This window comes from Hypoxylon trugodes, assembly GCF_022578975.1.
Source record: "Hypoxylon trugodes strain CBS 135444 unplaced genomic scaffold F4822scaffold_1, whole genome shotgun sequence".
Taxonomy (NCBI): domain Eukaryota; kingdom Fungi; phylum Ascomycota; class Sordariomycetes; order Xylariales; family Hypoxylaceae; genus Hypoxylon; species Hypoxylon trugodes.
Genome location: NW_026250016.1, coordinates 743,761 through 762,994, shown reverse-complemented (window position 1 = coordinate 762,994; position 19,234 = coordinate 743,761). Strand labels below are relative to the sequence as shown.

At 46.1% G+C, this 19,234-nt stretch overlaps 5 protein-coding genes across 5 annotated transcripts; 1 reads left to right on the top strand and 4 right to left on the bottom strand.

Annotated features, from left to right (window-relative positions):
• Positions 1–1,805: 1,805 nt before the first annotated feature.
• Positions 1,806–4,421, bottom strand: F4822DRAFT_423766 (actin patch protein 1; the record flags this gene model as incomplete). Its single annotated transcript, XM_051460031.1, has 1 exon — positions 1,806–4,421. One exon carries the CDS (start codon positions 4,419–4,421, stop codon positions 1,806–1,808), a length of 2,616 nt encoding a protein of 871 aa, XP_051319071.1.
• Positions 4,422–5,417: 996 nt separating this feature from the next.
• F4822DRAFT_6934 (DEAD-domain-containing protein) lies at positions 5,418–7,930 on the bottom strand. Its single transcript, XM_051463858.1, has 2 exons — positions 6,264–7,930; positions 5,418–6,213 (listed from the first exon to the last, which is right to left on the bottom strand). The coding sequence occupies exons 1-2, from the start codon at positions 7,839–7,841 to the stop codon at positions 5,497–5,499; spliced, it is 2,295 nt and encodes a 764-aa protein (XP_051319070.1). The 5' UTR covers positions 7,842–7,930; the 3' UTR covers positions 5,418–5,496.
• Positions 7,931–7,968: 38 nt separating this feature from the next.
• On the bottom strand, positions 7,969–9,816 carry F4822DRAFT_439415 (kinase-like domain-containing protein; the record flags this gene model as incomplete). Its single annotated transcript, XM_051462636.1, has 3 exons — positions 7,969–9,169; positions 9,278–9,380; positions 9,446–9,816. 3 exons carry the CDS (start codon positions 9,814–9,816, stop codon positions 8,294–8,296), a joined length of 1,350 nt encoding a protein of 449 aa, XP_051319069.1. The 3' UTR covers positions 7,969–8,293.
• A 3,028-nt stretch (positions 9,817–12,844) lies between these two features.
• Positions 12,845–14,528, top strand: F4822DRAFT_384199 (GroES-like protein). The gene is made up of 2 exons (XM_051456506.1): positions 12,845–13,591; positions 13,646–14,528. Exons 1-2 carry the CDS (start codon positions 13,221–13,223, stop codon positions 14,274–14,276), a joined length of 1,002 nt encoding a protein of 333 aa, XP_051319068.1. The 5' UTR covers positions 12,845–13,220; the 3' UTR covers positions 14,277–14,528.
• An 88-nt stretch (positions 14,529–14,616) lies between these two features.
• Positions 14,617–16,056, bottom strand: F4822DRAFT_384198 (putative pyridoxal reductase). Its single transcript, XM_051456505.1, has 2 exons — positions 15,160–16,056; positions 14,617–15,105 (listed from the first exon to the last, which is right to left on the bottom strand). The coding sequence occupies exons 1-2, from the start codon at positions 15,970–15,972 to the stop codon at positions 14,815–14,817; spliced, it is 1,104 nt and encodes a 367-aa protein (XP_051319067.1). The 5' UTR covers positions 15,973–16,056; the 3' UTR covers positions 14,617–14,814.
• Positions 16,057–19,234: the final 3,178 nt, after the last annotated feature.

Sequence of the window (19,234 nt, the reverse complement as noted above, 5' to 3'; positions counted from 1 at the left end):
AAGATTTAGAATTAGGTTATCTTGTCTGTGAAGGTATAGTAACCTGTTGGCTACCTACCTAGTTAGGTAAGTACTTACCTGAGTTCAATACCCCTTAACTCTTTAGTCTTCCTATTGCCTCCTCGGATAGCGCCGTTATAGCACATACTAACTGGCTAGCATAACCAATGATATTGACCTACCTAGCCTAATCATGCTTAATTGGACTACCTCGCGGAGTTAACTGCGCTAGTGTTGGAAGTAGGCGTCAGATCGGTTAGCATTGCTTGAGACATCTTTCTTACATCCGCTAGGTAGATCCGTGTCCTTATTTACCAATGAGGAATGACTTGCATTATCTCGAACTTACCTAGGTAAAAAGTGAACCTATGGGTTGGAGATAATAAAATATCTGTTATTACATAAGGCCGAGGAGTGTCTGTTGCCTCGGTTCGCGCATCCCTTCACCGAGTCATGGAGACATCGTAAGTCCGACCAGCTCGTTTCATAAAATGCACCGTCCTTTCACTCCCTGCAGTAGCAAATGACATATTTTAGCTCCTCGGCTTATAACAGAAGATTACGAGGCTTTCCCAGAAATCACCCTTTGAAGTGTGGCACACTTAAACTACACACACGTACTCCTGGCCAGAGCACATCTTGTCAGCCACCCGAGACATACGTAGAATACTAAGAGGACGTACATGTTTCGTAAATCGGTGAAGGCTTCGGACTCGGGAGTTCTTATTAAACTGTGGCTGGCTGTAGTTGGAAAAAGCTTAAAACTGAGGCTCTTGTCGTGGAGTGCTACACTCACCAGTCTAACATTACCCACCTACAACTGTCCCAACATTCGTCAGCATACGCCGATCTACTCATGGTGCGTTAGATCTGATCTACATGCAGCTAGACTTAGACTTACTATATCGTTGCTGCAGTTAAGTGCCGCGACAATAAGCCGCTCCCGCATATGCAGGCCCTGGAGCCCCTGGGGTTTACTGGCCAGGGGTAGGGGGTATCATTATACGCGTATACCTTCTATATATCCACTACCCTCGTGATTATAACAGTATCTCCGTGTATACCCATGTGTAATCCACGTTTATTGCGAGATACATGGGTTCGGGTATGTATGTGTAGCAAGCATACGGATCTTGCATACATCTTGCACACACCCAGATGGGAGGAAACATAGATCGCCTGAAGCACGTGGCAGCAAGGTGCGAGTCTCACGGAGTAATCTTGCTGGTACTTCCAACTTGCTTACCAAATTTGATATTTAAAATCCTAGTTTTCTCCATGTTTGATCCTGGGGACGTCCGTCTTCTTTCCCCCTTTTAGGTACATAATCCATATACAGAAAACGCAAGGGCGGAAATACATAGCTACGTGCCCAGGTAGGAAGAGAGGTATGGCCTGTAACTAATAAGGGCAGCTTTTTACCCTATATCTTAGGTCTAGAACTCCCTCTATGGCGATAGGGAAGTCTCTCGGCACCTTTTATGATGCCACGCTCTATAGAGCTAGGCTGGGTACTGGCACTGCGCGATGTCTCCGAAAGTCCGGCCTCCCCTTCTTCAACTCCACTTTCATCAGCATTCGCGCTCGCTAAAGCACATAAGCAGACGATTATCTTTATCTCTATCTTCAAGTGTAGTTGAGTCTAGCATATTACATCAAGAACTCACATCAATAGTTCGTAGTTCGAGTAGACATATGTACAAGTACAGGTTCTGTGTACCCCTTACCCTTTACCCTTTACTCCCGAGCCAGACCTAATTCGGTCTTAATGAACCCCTAGAAGCCTTGCATTTATACACGACAAATCACTTCCCAATCTCCTCCAAACACCTCTTCACAATACCCACCGCCTCATCCACGACCTCGTCCCCGCGGCGCCACGTATACAGCGCTACGCCGTGGCGGTCCAACACCTCTTGTGCGCGCTGCAGCCGGTGGCGCCATAAGTCCAGTTTCTTATTCACTAGCGGCGGGGGTGTTCCGCCTCCACTTCCACTACCGCTTCCATAACCGTTGCCATAGCGGTTATTACTACTACCGTACATACCACCCGCAGCAGATGGGGGTAGGGCCTCAAAATCAGAGGGTGTATCCGAATCCGTGGAACGCCAACGATTCAAACTAGTATCGCTATGGCTAGTGGTATTGTTCCTAGTGCTACTATCCCTAGCACCTGTGAGGCGGGGACTCGACCTCGTCGTCGACACCGTATTACTAGATGGCGTATTTCGCCGTCTCGGGGGAGGTGGTGGTGGTGGCAAGATAGTTAATGAGCGAGCAGAGGTAGAAGGGCCGGGTGTGGAGCCGTTATTCTGCGTCTTTGTTAACGGGATTTGATCGCCGCTGTTGTTTTTACCCGTTTGATCGGCTAATCTCTGCATCTGCGCCAATGGGCTCGGAGTCACAGCCTTATTGTTATTACTTGGTTGGCTGGCTTGGCTCGCCTTGCGCGGCTGTGGGGGTGTCGGGGCCGGTGGCTTCTTAGTAAATCCGGTGTCATCCGTGGTAAGCACTGGCGCGGCTGGTGTGCTCTGCAGGGCGCTCGGCTTTGCGGGCTTTGGTGGTGGTGGCTTACGGGCTAGTAGATCTATTGGTTTCGTAGGTTTCTCCAATGCCTTCGATTCTGACTCGACTCTGCGGAGAGGCTCCACATCCTCCGAGAGGTCGATAAGATCACCCATGACGGGACCTTCGCTCGGTTTAGGAGCAGAAGCTATGCGGGGTGGCAATGTAGGTCTCCTGGATGGAGTGTCATTCCTATTGGCACTACTACTTCTGGAGGACCCTTGGTCGTGTTGAAGACTAGCGTTAGTCTTGGGAGTACGTGTACCATTGCTGCGCACGTCGAACCCGGAGTCGAAATAACCGGTCTGCTCGGGCGTTGTGACATCGCGAATGAAAATCGCTACTATCCTGCCAGGATTGGCGACCGCCAACTCTGTATACACCTCAAGATCTGCCTCGCCGCTGTCGCCGACCAAAAGAAACTTCCGTTCGGGAAAATCACTCATGATCTTCTCAAGCGTACCTTTCTTCCTTTCGGCGACGGGTTCAAATATGCCCTGAAGCATGCCTGTGTATTGCTTTAGATGTAACGAACCTGGAGGTAAGCCCGCCATCTTGAAGTACGTGGCTAGGACGGGGTATAATTGCCACGGGCTATTGGAACAATAATGTATAGATACGCCGAGGCCATGGAGAGTATTATACCAATCCTTAACGCCATCGACGGTGAGGTCGTGTAGCTCACGAATAAAAGTATTGCGGAATATCTCCTTAGCGCCGAGTGCGATATTAGAACGCTTGATGGTATCGTCGATGTCGCTAATCAGGCTAACCCCTCTCGGCTCAATGATCTGCACTGGTTCTGTGCAGGAGAGATCCTCATTCGCAAGCACGCGTACGTGAGTCGGAATAAAATCGAGCGCCGCCCTGATCATGAAGTGTCCCGAATCATTTGTTGTTACGGTGCGAGACTGAGATTGATCCTCATTATAGAAGAACAGCGTTATGGGTATTTGAACTAGCGGTGTTGTCATGAATGGCGCGATACGAGCCATCAGGTTCGCGTTCGCAACCGCCAACTCCGCTTCTGTAAGTTCGGTGACTCCCGTGGTAACTGTGCGCCCGCGAAGAGTAGGTGATGAAGGCGCAGATGGCGGTGATCGGCTACCACTTTGCGGATGACTTGGACGTCGTCGTATATTCCCTTCACCCTCGGAATCTTCGTCCCTGGGGCGTTCGCTGTAACCCCCTTTCTCCGCAGCTTCCTCCTCTGCCCGACCTCTACGCTCGATCTCCTTAGCTTCGCGAGCGATTCTTTCCCGTTCGCGCTCCTCCTCGTGTTGTTGATGTATCCTCGCTAATGAAGGCTCCGCGGTTGGTGATGAGTCAGCTTGTTGCGGCCTCGGAGCAGGAATACCACTCAGTTGCCTTGCTAATCCGATCAATATTCGGTTGCGACGCGTCATCGGCCCTCTATGTGGGTTGTATATCCAGCCTCGGATATCCACATCTACAATAGCCTTCTCGTCCTCGTGTCGCGACCATTCATTCCTCCAATAGGCCGGCTCGTTCATGCCTATAGTCGAAGTATGAGGTGGTCCTCCCGGGTTTTCGAATTGCCTTAGTTGTCCTTTAACGTGCCTTTTCGCATAAGATGGAAACAGGACCATTTGTTCGTTGCCCTTCGTCACTATGGCCACATCGGGGAATGAACCTGGTATGGTGATCTTAGAAACCTCGGGCGTGTCAATCTCCCGTGACCTTGTTTGATTGTATGATTCTCTGATTTCATTGACAGCTGTAGCGCCGGCTCTGTACATACTCCCAGCCATAGCTGCAAGCTTCCTTCTTCTCGCGCCTCTTTCGCGTCCACCGTCGGCACCATAATTCCCACTCCCCACCCCGTATTCAGGCATGGTCGTCATCTTGCCAGCATTGGTCCTCGCCCCATACCTTATACCCTTATTCTTTGGAGCTGGTAGGCCGACCAGTAGCCGTCGCGCGTGATCGACGAGTCGCGACTGCTCACGGCGACGGCGCTGGCGGTCAAGGATGAAGCGGTAGATGCGACTCTGAATTCGGTGTTTGTAATAAGGGAATGTGTCGAGGTGGAAACCAATGAGGCGTTCGCGGTAACGGTCGCGTAAACTTCGTGGGAACAGGTACTGGAGGAGAGTCCCCCTATGATGGGGGTGCGGACGCGGTGGTAGGAATCGACGGGGAGGAGCCACGTTGGAGAATTATGGAAAATCGAGAAATTAGGGCGCGTCTTCTCTCGTCGGAAACTATTATATATACACGCGAAGCCGTATATACATGGATAGGGCTGTAGCCTTGCCCTTAATGATAGGCGCAATGTGACAAATTATATGCCCAGGTGGTTTATGTCTTTAGATGGCGATTCGGAAGGCAGAATCAAACAACGACCAATGAAATCAACACATGGCAAATTAAGTTCAGGGGGTGTGGTACTGTAGCAAGGCTATTGCGAACAGATAATGTTGTATCGTCGTAGTATCAGATGACTTCGTTGAGGATTGTAAAGGTTGCAAAGGTTGTTAGAAAAGTAAAAGTTGGAGCTTGTGCCGTTGAGTCTCACCGGACAGGAAACGATTCTGGTGGGGGTCCCGGTCCGCGCACTGGTGACATCAGTTTTCAGTTTTTTTTCCAATCTTGATCTAGAACCATGCCCATCCCTGTATGTAATGCTGTGTGTAACTTTGAATGAAGCAATATAACTTGCATATAATTATGTACATGTTTATGTACATGTATATGCGAAAGTGCATCATATATGTTGTGTAACTCTCTTATATCGCTCGCTACGCCTATTCGTGGCCCCGTTGAGTATACTTCCGACAAATCTCTTCTACCATCCTCTCATTTTTCCCATCGCAAGTCACAGAATGTTATGTTGCCATCGTGTGGTTAACTTAGAGAATTTCTAGAAGGCTAGAAGTTTTGTGTCAATATTATTATGCGTTACCTCGTCTATCTTCTCTTTGGTTTCCCAGCATTCCGAGGCTTCTTTTTCTTATCGTTCTTAAAATTCAGAACAGCACCTTTACCCGCCCTCTCAGCTGAGCTCTTCTTCCACATACCTTCCGTTCTTACTGATTTCGCATCTAGTTTTTTCTTGTCCTTGTTGCTCAGTTTTCCATTCCCCTTCTTTTTTAATGATTCCTTCAATCCATTCAGCTCTGCCCTACCGGCATCCTTGGCCTTCTTCTTGTCATGTTGCGTTTCGAACCAAGTCCGCTTAGGTCGTGACTTAATCTCGTCTTCATGAACAACCATATTTTCTCCCTTCTTGATTTGCATCTCGACTTGTGCCAATTGTTTCTCTTCTTTCTCCTCCCGGGCAATGGCCTCGATCTCATCCGCCATCTCATCAATCTTATTTTGCCATTGATCCGCCTCGGAGGGATCGATAATGAGACTGCTAATCTTGGCTCCCTGTGCTTTGCCTGCCTTGACTGCTGCTTTGACCACTTTGCGATCAGGTTCTGCAGCAAGCGTAATCGCCACACCTGAACGCCCAGCTCGCGCGGTTCGACCCACACGATGTACGTAGATCTCAAGGGTTTGTGGACCTTCGTAATTGATAACCGTATCGACTCCCTTGATATCGAGACCTCGAGAAGCTAAGTCGGTGGCAAGTAAAAATGAAACTTTGCCATCTCTAAAAGACTCAACGCTCGATATACGCTGCACCTAGTTAGAAATAATGTTTTTGACAACATTAAAGAGATACTTACTTGAGCTTGATTCATGCTTCCGTGCAGTTCGGCGCAAGAAAGGTTGAATAGAGCGAAAATGATACGAGCACGGTGCGCCTCCTTCTTCTGCCTAAAGAATATGATAACTCGCTCGGTATGCATCGTTTTACAGATGTAGATGAGATATCCCATTCTCTTTTCTTCTCGGCCTGGTCTTAACCTGACGAACTTCTGTTCTAGCTTGTCGACGGTTTTCCTTTGGGAATCCACCATCAGTCGCACCGGTTTATTAAGGCCCGCCCGAATAAGTCGGTCCACAGAAGAAGTCATAGTAGCAGAGAAAAGCATGGTTTGTCGTGATTTAGGCAATGTGGTGAGAATTTCGTTCAATTCGTCGGCGAAACCATCCTCAAGCATTCGGTCGGCCTCATCGAGAACCAGAATTTCCACCGTGTCGGTTGAGAAGCTTGCCGAATTTCGCATATGATCAATAAATCGGCCGGGCGTTGCAATGATAACATCCGGCCTAAGACGTAATTCCGCCTCCTGAACTTTCAAGCTCAATCCTCCTACAGCCAAACAGAATTTTATATCTGTATGGCTAGCAAGCTTCGTCGCGACTGCGTGGCACTGGATGGCAAGTTCTCGTGTAGGTGTTAAGATGACAACACGGCTCGTGGGGATTTTGTTAGGTCGATATAGAAGACGCTCAAGAATAGGAACAACAAAAGCAGCAGTTTTTCCAGATCCAGTCACGGCACCGCCGACGAGATCCTTGCCTTCCAACGCGAAAGGTATTGTTTTCGCTTGAATCGGGGTGGGCTCATTGAAGCCAACAGAATTGAGTCCACGCAGAATCGGTCGTGACAAAGACATATTTTGAAAAGAAGCCTTCCCATTTTGTTTGCCTGTTGGCTTCTTTTCCTCGGGCGCAAAGAAAGCTTCTCTCTTGGCAGCTTCTTCTGGGTCCTCTTCTTCGTCGCTATCATTGGATTCCGATGCGTCGTCGGGGTGATCGACGGGAGTTGCGACGGAGTCGTTGTCGGAACCATCGTTTTCAGCCAATTCCTCTTGATCTGACTCGTCCTCTGACACATTATTTTCTCCAGATTCTTCGTCCGATGCGGCACCCATCCCAAAACCATCTTCGGCTAGAACTTCGTCATCTTCATCGTCGAGTTCGATATCTTCGGCTTCTTCGCTAACATTGTCGGCGTTCACCTGCCCCTTCCCATTCGCCTGAGACTCAGCAGCGTCATCTCCCCCATGTGTACCCCTCCTCCTTCGTACGATTTCATCGACGTCGACAACTCTCCTTGTGGCCCCGTTCACACCCTTTTTCGCGCCGTCGAAACCCCAACCTTCGAAGTCTTCCGCCCTGAAGTCTGTGGTATTGTCTTCTGCGAACTCAAAGTCCGAATCCATAGCCCCATCATCTTCATCTTTCTTACCCCAAACGCCATTCTCTTCGTCTTCGTCTACTCGAGCAGATTTCTTATTCTTCTTTGCTTTTTTCTTCGGCGGATTCGGTTCGGGGATCTCTTCCTCTTCGTTAGGGAGTTCTTCGTTATCGGATAAGGTATAGATAAAATCATCGACTTTGCGTTTAGAAGCCATATTGAGCCCGAGAAAAATAGAGCTCCGACGAGGCTCAATACGTCAACGGATATATCTCGTTATGTATTATGGATAATCAAAAGAGCGACCAAAAAATGCTAAGAAGAAAGGTCCAAAGGTAAATTTATTTTTTTGCCGGGCGGTGTACAGCAAAGACCCACTAAATACATTAACTCCCCACTATGCAGCCGCCCACACTGCTCCAATACAGCCAATAAGACTGTGGCTCAGCGGAAATGTTCCGCTTCGCACATGATAAAGATCATTGCTATTGGTCAGAAGCTTCACTCTTCAACTATCTAGGTATATATACCTAGGTACCTAGGTCATATTACACCCTTCTTCATCATTTCTTAATAAAAATTATTAAAGGTTACGTATATACTTCATTTACAATATACACACACTACTAATAGCTATTTAAGTTCCCAAAATAAAACTTGCACTGTACTTTACGGTCCCCCTAGGTTCTCGGTAACATTTGGCGCAACGTATTCGAGGCCAATAGGTTCTACACCCACAGCGGTCGAATCAGGGCCCAAAAGACCAGCATTTTCTAAAGTGGCGTCTAGATTAGGATCCGCTCTGTCGATAACCATGGGCATCGGTCCCCACGGTTTAGCCCAAGAGACGTCCAATTCGGTGTAAAATCCGTTACGCTTCCTACCCCTCGTATACTCTCGAATACGATCATGTGCGGTAGGTAGCAGATATCCAGCAACCCATGCCATATCTTGTACCGCGTTTCCTTTGTTGCCGATTGAGTCGACTTGAGCATTCTCTTGATTTTGCCACTCGAATTCTCGAAGTATACGCATCAACTCAGACGAATACAACTGTCCCCCATTCCCTGGAATAGCATTGACATGGTCAAGCCGCCGGCTATCTGGACGGTGGTCCCATCGAAGCGATTCGTCCTTGATCTGGTTTGGTATTACGTTGTTGGGATTATGTTCATCGTCCATAGGGAATCTAACGTGAGTCATGCATAAGCTACGCAAGATGCGCCCGAGTTGGTACACGTCTTCCCAAGCATTCGGTATCGGTTCGTTTGGGAATTTTCCTGGTCGGAGATGATGTGCATTATCCAGAATCGAAGCAGAATCACTGAAATCTGCTAGCCTTACCTCCGGAAAAGCATTTGGCTTATAGCCGGCGGCAGCTAGCTGACCTCTTCGGGGTCGGAAATGAAGTAAGATGTTACTCATATCCAGATCTCTATGATAGCACGGTCTCCAGCCATCGGCTGGTCTTAATTGTTCCCAGCTAGGCCGGGCAAGATTTTGCATGTTTGTTGCTATACCGAAATGAAGATACGAAAGCGCCCACTGTAGCAATAAAAGTTAGTAATTGAAAGAAAAAGGTAAGTCGAATTGCCGTAGCCTCTCCATTAATTCGTCAGGGGTGTCCAAACTTGTGAGAGGAAAGCTACTTACACATAGTTCAGCCATAACATGCCAAATAAAATGCTCTGGGACTCTCCATCCCTTTTGATAGTATTGATCTCTGAATGACTCAAGCGTCCCTCCATTGCAGTACCTATAAATCAAAAAACGTCAGTCAGCCAGCCCTTGCAATCATACATAAATAAGTAGTAGACTTACTCGAAATAAAGTGCCCAATGTTCATTGTTGTTTTGGTAGGTCCTTAACCTGGTGAATTGTGGAGGGTCGGACGGTAACTGGAGAACAGTCGCAGCCTCAGCAGTTGAGATCCTAAACTCTGGCGGTTCATCGTACATAAACTCACCAGGCTGAATGCCGTGGATACCTGGACGGTTGACCCTGTGCACTAGTTTCACGAATAGAAGTTCATTGGTGTTACGGGTTTGGACGAGGAAAACGTTCCTCTTAATGATTCTGACAAGCACAAATCCACCGCTCAAAAAGAAATTAGGCTGGACACCAGGCGCGGGGACAGTCGGGAGTAGCGTGCGAATGAGTACCCCTTCATGGGCATAACGTCTTGGTGCCATGGTTGCTTAGGTATGTGGTAAAAAGAAAATGTCGAATATTCTTCTTGGTCTGTATCAATATAATCAAACTTGAACGAACAACTTTCTAATTCCAACAAATTCACCTCTTACTTAAATATACCTTCAAGTTTCCTATTGAGGCAAAACGACTGGTCTTTTGAAGGACAACAGCATAGAATTTACTTCTTTGTCCACATCTCATACAATACGCATTCAACTATTGCTGTCTGCTTTCCTAGCTGTAGCTTTCGCAAAGGCCATGAGATATTAAGAGAAGGCCAGGTTCGGACTTTTTACAGCTAGTACTGTTAACAGAAAGAAGCGGTTTCCTCACTATCAACTTACTGTTGTTCATAAAGACCAATAGCGATAGCCATTGTGACTCGTAAGTTGCTTGCTGCATTGAATAGAGGTGTTTTAACTGACTTGAGAGTTTATTGCCTTACCAAACAGAGTATTGTGCACTTATGCTCAAGTGGCTTTTTGTATAGATCTATCCATAAGAGCTAGGGTTAAAGTATCAGGTATTGCTAAGGCCAACATCATAGGACATAAACGTTCCCCTAGGTAGTTGAAATGCCGTGTATTGAGAGACGAATAGATAAGTGGAATATTCGGTAGCAGTGATATCACTTACACCCGGTAGTTTCATTCACTACATCATTACAAACAATCTTATTATGTATCGTATACATACCGTTTTATCCGAAGAGCTCCTTTGTTCTCACGTCGGCGATAAGGGGTCCCGATACTTCCCATGATGTATCAGCTAGGCTACTGACAGGAATCTACCTAAGCTTGTTGAAAGATTGAGGTTGCTGATTTTGTAAGATATTTCATGGATTGACTTAGAATGTAACAGAGCATGTATGGCCGGTGCGCTCTTGGGCCCTCAAATTATTCTTGTCGCCAAAGAATTTGCGCGATTTTCAACTCAATGCCGTACTTGCAAATTTTAAGCACAAATATAGCTAGGTAATTATGTGACAAACACGCCGTACTGTGGCCAGCGCGGTGTCACATATGATAGGATTTTCAAGTGGATGAGTTACAAAACAAATGTACTTCGTTCTGGACCCATACCCGTGCTAATTCTTTTTTACTTCGCCGATCAATATCGGCCGTGACTCTGCATCTCGGACTCGTAAGGGAAATACGGCGGAAGGCAGATGCCGGCTGCATCCTGCTAATCCTAACGAAATGCGAACATCTCGTTCTCGTTAACTCCTTCCGTGGCTTAGAGACCCCGAAAGCAAATCATCCAGCCTCAATTAGAAACTGTGCTATGCGGACCAAGGCGAGCAGCACCTTGAACATGTGAAATTTGGAGATGGCAATAGTGTAGGCAGAGCTACGTTCTACCAGCCCCCAATTTGAAGCCCAAGTTTCTTGGCCAATTGTTGAATGGGTTGCGCGTTTAAGAGGCAGGGATTGACGTAACGCTGACTTTTTTCTGAAGTTGTTATCCTAGAGAAAATGCGCATTTAGTTTCAAGTTAGGGATGGCACAATTAAACAAAGCATACGTCGCATGGATCGTATCGCTCGCAATTCAACTCGAAAAAGGGAGTTTGGAGTTGGTTTGATTGAAGAGGTTTGTATGACCAACGATTTAATTCAATGCTACCCAGCACCACCACTAGCAGGAGGAGTTACAGGTGTCTTCCAATACACCCGTAAGTTGCAGATTCGATCATATCCATTCAGAAAGTCCAAAGCTACCTAATATTTAATTTACACTGCGTTCGGGTAGCTACGGCATTGGGATGCTTCACTTTGGTGTTGGTCGATTTTCTTCGTATATAGAGGCTGCGGTGTCCCGCCAACCTACGAAATCTTGTTTACGTCCGTAGAAAGATTTCAAAAAGGCGGGAAGGATCTTATTACCTATTAATAGAGATATGACAGAAGATATGATGACTGCAGTTTGATTTCACGGTTATGGAAAGATCGACAATAAGCTCTCTTTGTGCGACAATCGCTGCATCAGCTTCATAGGTGCCTAGATAGGCACCATGATGCTCTCCGAATTTCTAATAGTAGAAAAAGTTGCCAGAGTCCTACATTAAGTACCTATGTACTATTTATAGATTGCTTAAAAGAGTTTCACTATGTTTTTCGTTGAATTGAATTCGCCTGTTACCAACCAATCCCACCTCAGCCCTATGTCGTACATTTCCTGATTTGGTAATTTCTAAAGCCACATGCGGGGTAGTTCGTGTAACATGAATTAACCAGTGCACCAATTAGATATTAACATTAAGAGCATCACAACTTGTGTCTTATAGTTTTAGCAATCATCATATAGATACAATCGGCTTATTTAATAAGAACCAAAAGTCATTTATTTCCGCCTCCCTTTTCTCCTAACATTGCTTAAAATCGAGTATTGGCGCGAGTTTGCCGCATAATACACCAACATAGGTTAGGTTTCCGCATGATAATGATGCAAACGCTCGAAACTTGTCACATAGCTAGATTGTTGGTAATATAAAGATAGTTCCACCGGTTACACAACACAGCCCCCAAAACAATTGATCGCCTACCTAGCTGCCTGGGTATGAACCTTGGAAGAGGAACGAAGATGTGATGTGGCGGTGAAATGTCAATAAACGAATAGTACATACACTGCCCGTTTCTGTGACATCTTTCATATGTCGGTACACAATGGTTGGGATATCTCCCTTGATGCATCGCGGGGCCAAAAACACCAAAAAGTTGGTCCTGAGATTCTAACGTAAGACGAAAGTTTCATCGGGAATCCTCATAGCTACCTTCACACAGCATTGTTATGCAAAGTAAGCTTGAATCTGCAGATCAACAAGTAAATCGGCCAACAAGATAGTACTTGACGGTGTACATGAATTGCTCGTGTCTTCGGGCTTCGTTAACTTTAGGGTAGAGGTAGTTATCGGACTTAATGGTTTAATATTTTCAGCTTTAGTTTCGCTTTTAATTGCATATGAATTTACTCAGATTAACTATTGAGTGTTGTTGTTAATATACAGTTATTTCATTGATATTGACTTGCAAGATACTAATTGAGCTTACTGCTTACTTCCCTTACATAGCATATGGTGTCATTCTGCAATGCCCTTAGCAAGCAGGCTCTCAACGTTTTGTGACCAACAGAGATGCGGCGCAGCACTCGCGGATCGCGTCAAAAAACGGACACTATCTCCGATTGGTCAATTCCTTCGTAACCAATGTACCTGTTCTACGTACCCTAAATCCATACGTAAGTCCTAGATACCCTCACCACTATCTGAGAGATATGTCTATTTAAGCTTTCAAGATCGTAAGCTCTGTCAGAAGTCAAAAGGTCAGTATCATCATCATCAAGCTTCTTCACTTCATTTCAAGTTATTTCAAGTCCTTCTACAACTACTCTTCCATCCAACAAACATGTCTATCCAGCAGTTCCAGACGACCAAAGTAGGTGGCCCGTTCGCCCTTGTGACGGTGCCCACCCCCAAGCCCGGCTCCGGTGAGGTCTCCATCCGACCCAAGGCCTTGGCACTCAACGGCATTGACTGGAAGAATCTCAAGTTCGGCGCCGTAGTTCAGTCTTGGCCCGCCGTTCTTGGCGAAGATGCCGCTGGTATCATCGAGGAAGTCGGCGAAGGTGTCACTGCCTACAAGCCCGGTGATGAAGTCTTCGGCTTCGCGCTAGGTTTCCTTGGCAAGGGTACCTTCCAAGATGTCTTCGTCACGACACAAGAATCCGTTGCCAAGAGACCAGCCAACCTAACCCGCGAAGAGGCTGCTTCGCTGCCGTGAGTATACCGACTCCTTAGATGCAAATGCGACATGAACTAACTCCTTTTCAGTACCATCTTCCTCACTGCCACCGCCACCCTCACTGCAGGTCTTCAAATACACGTCCCTGGCCTCACCAAGGAGAACAAATACTCCGCCAGCAACCCGCTACAGTCTATCCTCATCCTAGGTGCCGGCTCTGGTGTCGGTTCCGTTGCCATCCAGCTTCTACGCATCGCACTACCATCAGTCAACATCATCACGACCAGCTCAGCCCACCACCACGCCCACCTAAAGGCCCTAGGCGCCAACACGACCTTGGACCGATCCGCTCAAAGCGACATCGCCGCCATCAAGGCCGCCACCCCCGGCGGAGCTGGTGTTGACGCCATCCTCGACCCCGTCGGCGCTGCTGACTACGAGCCCACAGTATTGGGCGCCATCAGAGCCGATGGCCCCAAGCTATTCTCCAGAGTCGTCACTGGTGCTAACTCGAACGTGCCCGAAGGATTCACTGGAAAGGCTTGCGGTGCCTACCACGCCGAACCCACTGCCGTCGCCTACATGGCCGAGCTAGCGGGATCGGCCAACTTCAAGCTACCTCTTAAGCTTGAGGTTGTTGGCCAGGGCTATGGTGTCATAGAGAAGAACTTGGACAGATTCCCCAACATCAGCGGTACCAAGCTTATCGTTAACCTATAAACGCGGAAGTGTGATGCGACCGCAGTTCGTTCGGATGGCCAGGCATAAAAGGTAGAAATTAGAATCTTGTCTAGAATAAAATATGAAGCGCAATTTTGGTTTATCAAGTTAAAATCTTGGTCTCGAGCCTATCCATTGATATGTGTTTAATTAAGTCTGTGTGCTCGTGAAATACATTGTTGTCCAACGCGTACCTAGGTAGGTAATTTGAATCTAGAGTCGGAAATAATTTTGAAAAGTGATAAAGTGATAATTCTCTCCGTGCTCATGTGCTGACCCCCACTTCCCCGCCCCCTTAGTATTCAGTCATCATAACACTGTCGCCCCGAGTTGTCTAGCTGCCAGATACCTCGAAGGATGGTGAGATACGCACTGTAAGAGCTTGTGTACCCCCCACCATGCAGGCTCCCGGATTTCACCTAACTCACGGTCGCAACTCAATTTGTAGGGCGTCATAGCTTTTTCTTTTTAACATCTATTTAAGCCTTCTCTAATTACTCGTACACATCACGATAAATAACTCAAGATATCCTAAATTTTAACGCCAGAGCAAGGACTCAAGCGCCGCATTGTACCTGCCACCCTGGATTTTGAATGATGCAAGAATATTGTCAAGTTCTGCCTTGTCCGTTGGTGAAAGTTGAACATTCTTCGTGTTTTCTTCAACACGAGTAGGCGATGTGGCACCCGGGATAGGAATAATGGTACCGGCTTGCGCTGAGTTGGCTGTTGCACGGATCCAAGCTAGAGCGAGTTGAGCTGGAGTAACACCCGTCTTCTCAGCGAAAGACTTCAGTTTATCCACGAGCTCAAGATTTTTGTTGAAATTCTGATAAAAATTGTTAGAATATAGCTGACAGATAAAACTAAGGGAAAGTCTTACCTCAGGCTGGAAACGGTCAAATCGCTTACGAATATCTCCTTCGGGAATATCGTCGGCGGATTTGATCTGGCCTGTTAAAAAACCACGACCCAAGGGCGAGTAAGCGGCGAGAGGAACATCAAGCCTCTTTGCCGTAGCCGCTACGCCGTTCGATAGTATGTCAGGAGTCCATAGTGAAAACTCGACTTCAACCAAACTGAGCGGATAGATGGAATTGGCCTTCTCCATTGTCTGCGCACCAATTTCGCTCATTCCTACCCCGCCAATCTTGCCAGCATCTACGAGTTCCCGAAACGCGCCCAAGGTTTCTTCAAGAGGTACGTCGTGATCCGCACGGGCAGGGCCTAAGATGTCAATCTTCTTAGCCCCGCCTATATGCTTAAAGCAAGCCTCAGCACTTGCGAAAACTTCGTCACGTCGATTTGTTGGCCTCAAGGTTCCAAATTCGACACAACACTTAATGAAGAGTGTGACTTTATCCGCATCCTCAGGGTAGGTTTTGAAATATCGGCCTATGAGTGCCAAGCCTGCCGATGGTTCAGGCATGCCGTAGTAGTCGGCGCTCGACCAAAACGTAGCACCCTCGGCAATGGCCTTCTTCATGGTTGCGAAGGCCTGTTCATCGGGTGTGTGCTTGGGGCGCCATGTCATGCCCATAAGGCCGAAGCCGGTGGCGTTCCTAGGCTTGAAGACAGCACGGGAAGATGAAGACATAATGCCGAAACGTTGAATTGTGTAAAAAGCTGACTTAATAGGAATCGCGCTGGTAATATTTGTAAATGGAGAGCGAGACCGGACTGTCGTCGAGACCATCGCAGTATCATATTTGCCCTTTAAACCCTCCCACCCTAGTCATTTTCAACAGAGGCATCGGTCATGGAAATAACGAAGCGCAACAAGCGACCTAGCTATACTTGATTCGTCGTTAGATCCTTCGGATTTTAATAGAAGAAATGAAAGACAAATCCGATCTCAATAAATCGTAAGATTCGCGCGGGCTTTAAGGAATGCGAACGCGAGAAAACGTAGCGGTTTTGGCACAAATCGGAATGCCTAAAATCCGTGATATTATTCCGATATGGATCGCCTTCAATCCGCACCTATCTCCTGAGGCATCAAGACTCCACAACAATTCCATTACTAGAGCATAGCCAATCAGAGTACGACCAAGTACTTACCACATACTCTTTATGGAAAGTACTAAAAATTACTCAAGTCAACAAGGTCGCGCGCATAGTCGATGCAGACAATCAATCAATAGGGCCATAAAGGGTTTCAAGTAATTGAAGTTATGAAGTTAAAGAGGGTAATAGTAGATTTAATTGATTAACTAGATGTCTGAAATACGATTATGAATAGTCTTAGTAGAGGTCTTGAATTTTAAAAGTTGGTTATATTAGAAGTTACAGGAGGTAACTTGGTGTAACACTTGGAATGTCAACTCAAGTTATGACATGAGCCCCACATAAACTAGACTCCCGGGACCGTACCTACATAACACGCTTCTAAGATTCCTCGAGATATTACATATTAGAAAAGCTCAGCGAGGTCGAGAAGCAGTGACCTAGAAACCTGTTTAAGATGGTGAGACATCTCATTCCTCACATTATATCGAAATTAAACTCTAAATTACCTTCGAAGTGACACCAACCATATAGAATCGAAGTCTCCTGTCCTCAACGCGAGCACCCCTTATCCATATAGAATCCAAACCCCACGAACTCAATTGTTTAGGTAGATCAGCTTCGTGTATAACTTAAGACTCGAGGTGGCTCGCACAACTACGGTTAAAGTGACACTAATGGTATAAAAATCATTTGGTTTCCTATTGGTCTCATCCACTCTAGATATTTTACAGCCTGTATCACTTAAATATATTGTTACACAGACTTATCCCAGAGCCACAAGTAGTCTTTCAAAGACAATCCTCACAATACCCCACAATATCCAAACCAGAAATAGACACTATAACTTCGTCATCTAAGTTCAAATTTCCTCACGAACAAGCTCAGTATATTCTCAATCACGCCTCCACATTAGGTATGGAACCCCTATTTCCATAAGAAAGGGCCTGGATTTAAGGCATGAGGGCGAAGGGACTATTGCTTTTGTATATGAAAGCCTCCGTAGAAGTTATTTATATGCTTGTCGCGCAACAATAGAGTTACGAATTCCCTGTTATAGTTGATCTCGTGGTAAAGCGAATTGCTAAACCCTATCCCAACAGAAATAAATGAGCAACCCTAAGATTATTTGAACCGAAGATGCATATAGAACTTCCTGTCGAGTCTAACGAATAAAGAGTGAATATTATGACTTGAGCGAAGTTTTTGTCTTGGATAAATGGGCTACACTGGAACTTTACTACGCGAGGACCATAGAGACATCAATATTATGTACTACTGGTCTAGCTATCAAAGGGGAAGGGGATGTAGTTCCGCCGTTGCACAAATATTGCGTACCTTACATGCATCAGTAACTCCTATATCATGATAGCTTATTTGTTCTCATGCTCTGGGACTAGGTCCTCTCTTACGACGACACGTAGTAGATTTTGGGGGAATCATACCTCAACTACATATTTTTTCGAGTTCAAGTCCAAATGAAATTATAGCCTTGGGATTAGACGACATCCTCGAAGGTACTTTCACGAGAAGCGTTTTCTAATATGGTCTGGTTTACCTGCCAAGAAATGGACGTAAATGCTTATTTGTCCATTATCCAACTAAGCTTCATGTCACGAGATCGACCACGAAATGAAATGGCAACAATACCGTTACGTGAAGGTTTGCAAAGGGCTACCACGATATTTTAGTCATACATTCAAATACATCACGTATGTATGGTGTGACATCAAAGCAGTGGCTTTATGATTTTGCACCCAAGATCCACATCATACGAGGTATTAGAACCCGTTGTACCACTCTGAAGAATATGTCGGGGATACTGGATAAACTTCAGGAAGAGACGGAGAGGGGGCCAAGTAAGCATCAAACTGCGTGGAAAACTATCAAGAAGACCCTAAGTTTACTTCTAACATTGATGCCTGATTTGCTGTACAGTGTATTGTAGCTGTTCCAAAGTTGGCTATTGTCATGGTACCCTTAACTTTGACCCTTGCTATGAATACGATGGTTACATTTTTGCAAACCAATCCTCTGATGAAAACAACCAGTACACACTGATCGTGACGATCTTATGATTAGTGAATTATCTAGTTAGGTTACAGATATCGGATTGATTCATACCTAAACGTGTCTGGGACATCCGTAGGGTCATTTCATACAGTTCAATCAGGGCGTAACGTATCAATTACGAAAAGCCAAACAATTCATCTATTAACTTATCATAAACATCATATTAACTATTTCAGCCACTACTTGATTAGAGGCTTGTTTGCGCGATTATTGAAGGAGAGGTCTAGACTGCACCTGGGCAATGTCCCGAATACTTTTCATATGTAGGGGCTCCGGCGATTTCGAACCCGTTGTTCGACACCGAACTAGATGCTTCGGTCACGATTTCTATAGCGAAGGAAATTTAAATCAGGAGATGAGCTGAAGATACCGATCTGGCCTGTCTGACACTTGCCTTTCTTTACAAGAAAGCCGATCGTTTTCTTGATGACGGCGGCCCCCGTCGACAATCGTACGATCTAGCCTCTTGTTTAATGGCACGTGTACTTGCGGATTTGAACTAGATAATGTCTAGAATTATTCAGCTCGTTGCGAGTTCACAATTATTAGCGCTTATACTAGGCTAGCCCTTGCGGTAACGATTTATTATGCTCATTTGGTTTCCACATCTGCGGGATTATCATAGGTTCTAGATGGATATCCCCTTTTTCCTACTTCTGCCGATTCTCCGCAATATGCACGACCAAGGGAAAACCGACTCTATGTTTGCGACCGAGTACAGGCCAGTGAGACAGTAATCATTGTTTAAAGAAGGATCTCCAAATTGCTGCTAGTACGACCATCTCCAAGACACAAACGGGTTTGTGTCACCTCTTGCTAGAAAAATAGTCAAAGGCGGAGAAAAGCGCAATACGGGGTGAATGGAAATTAAAGAATTC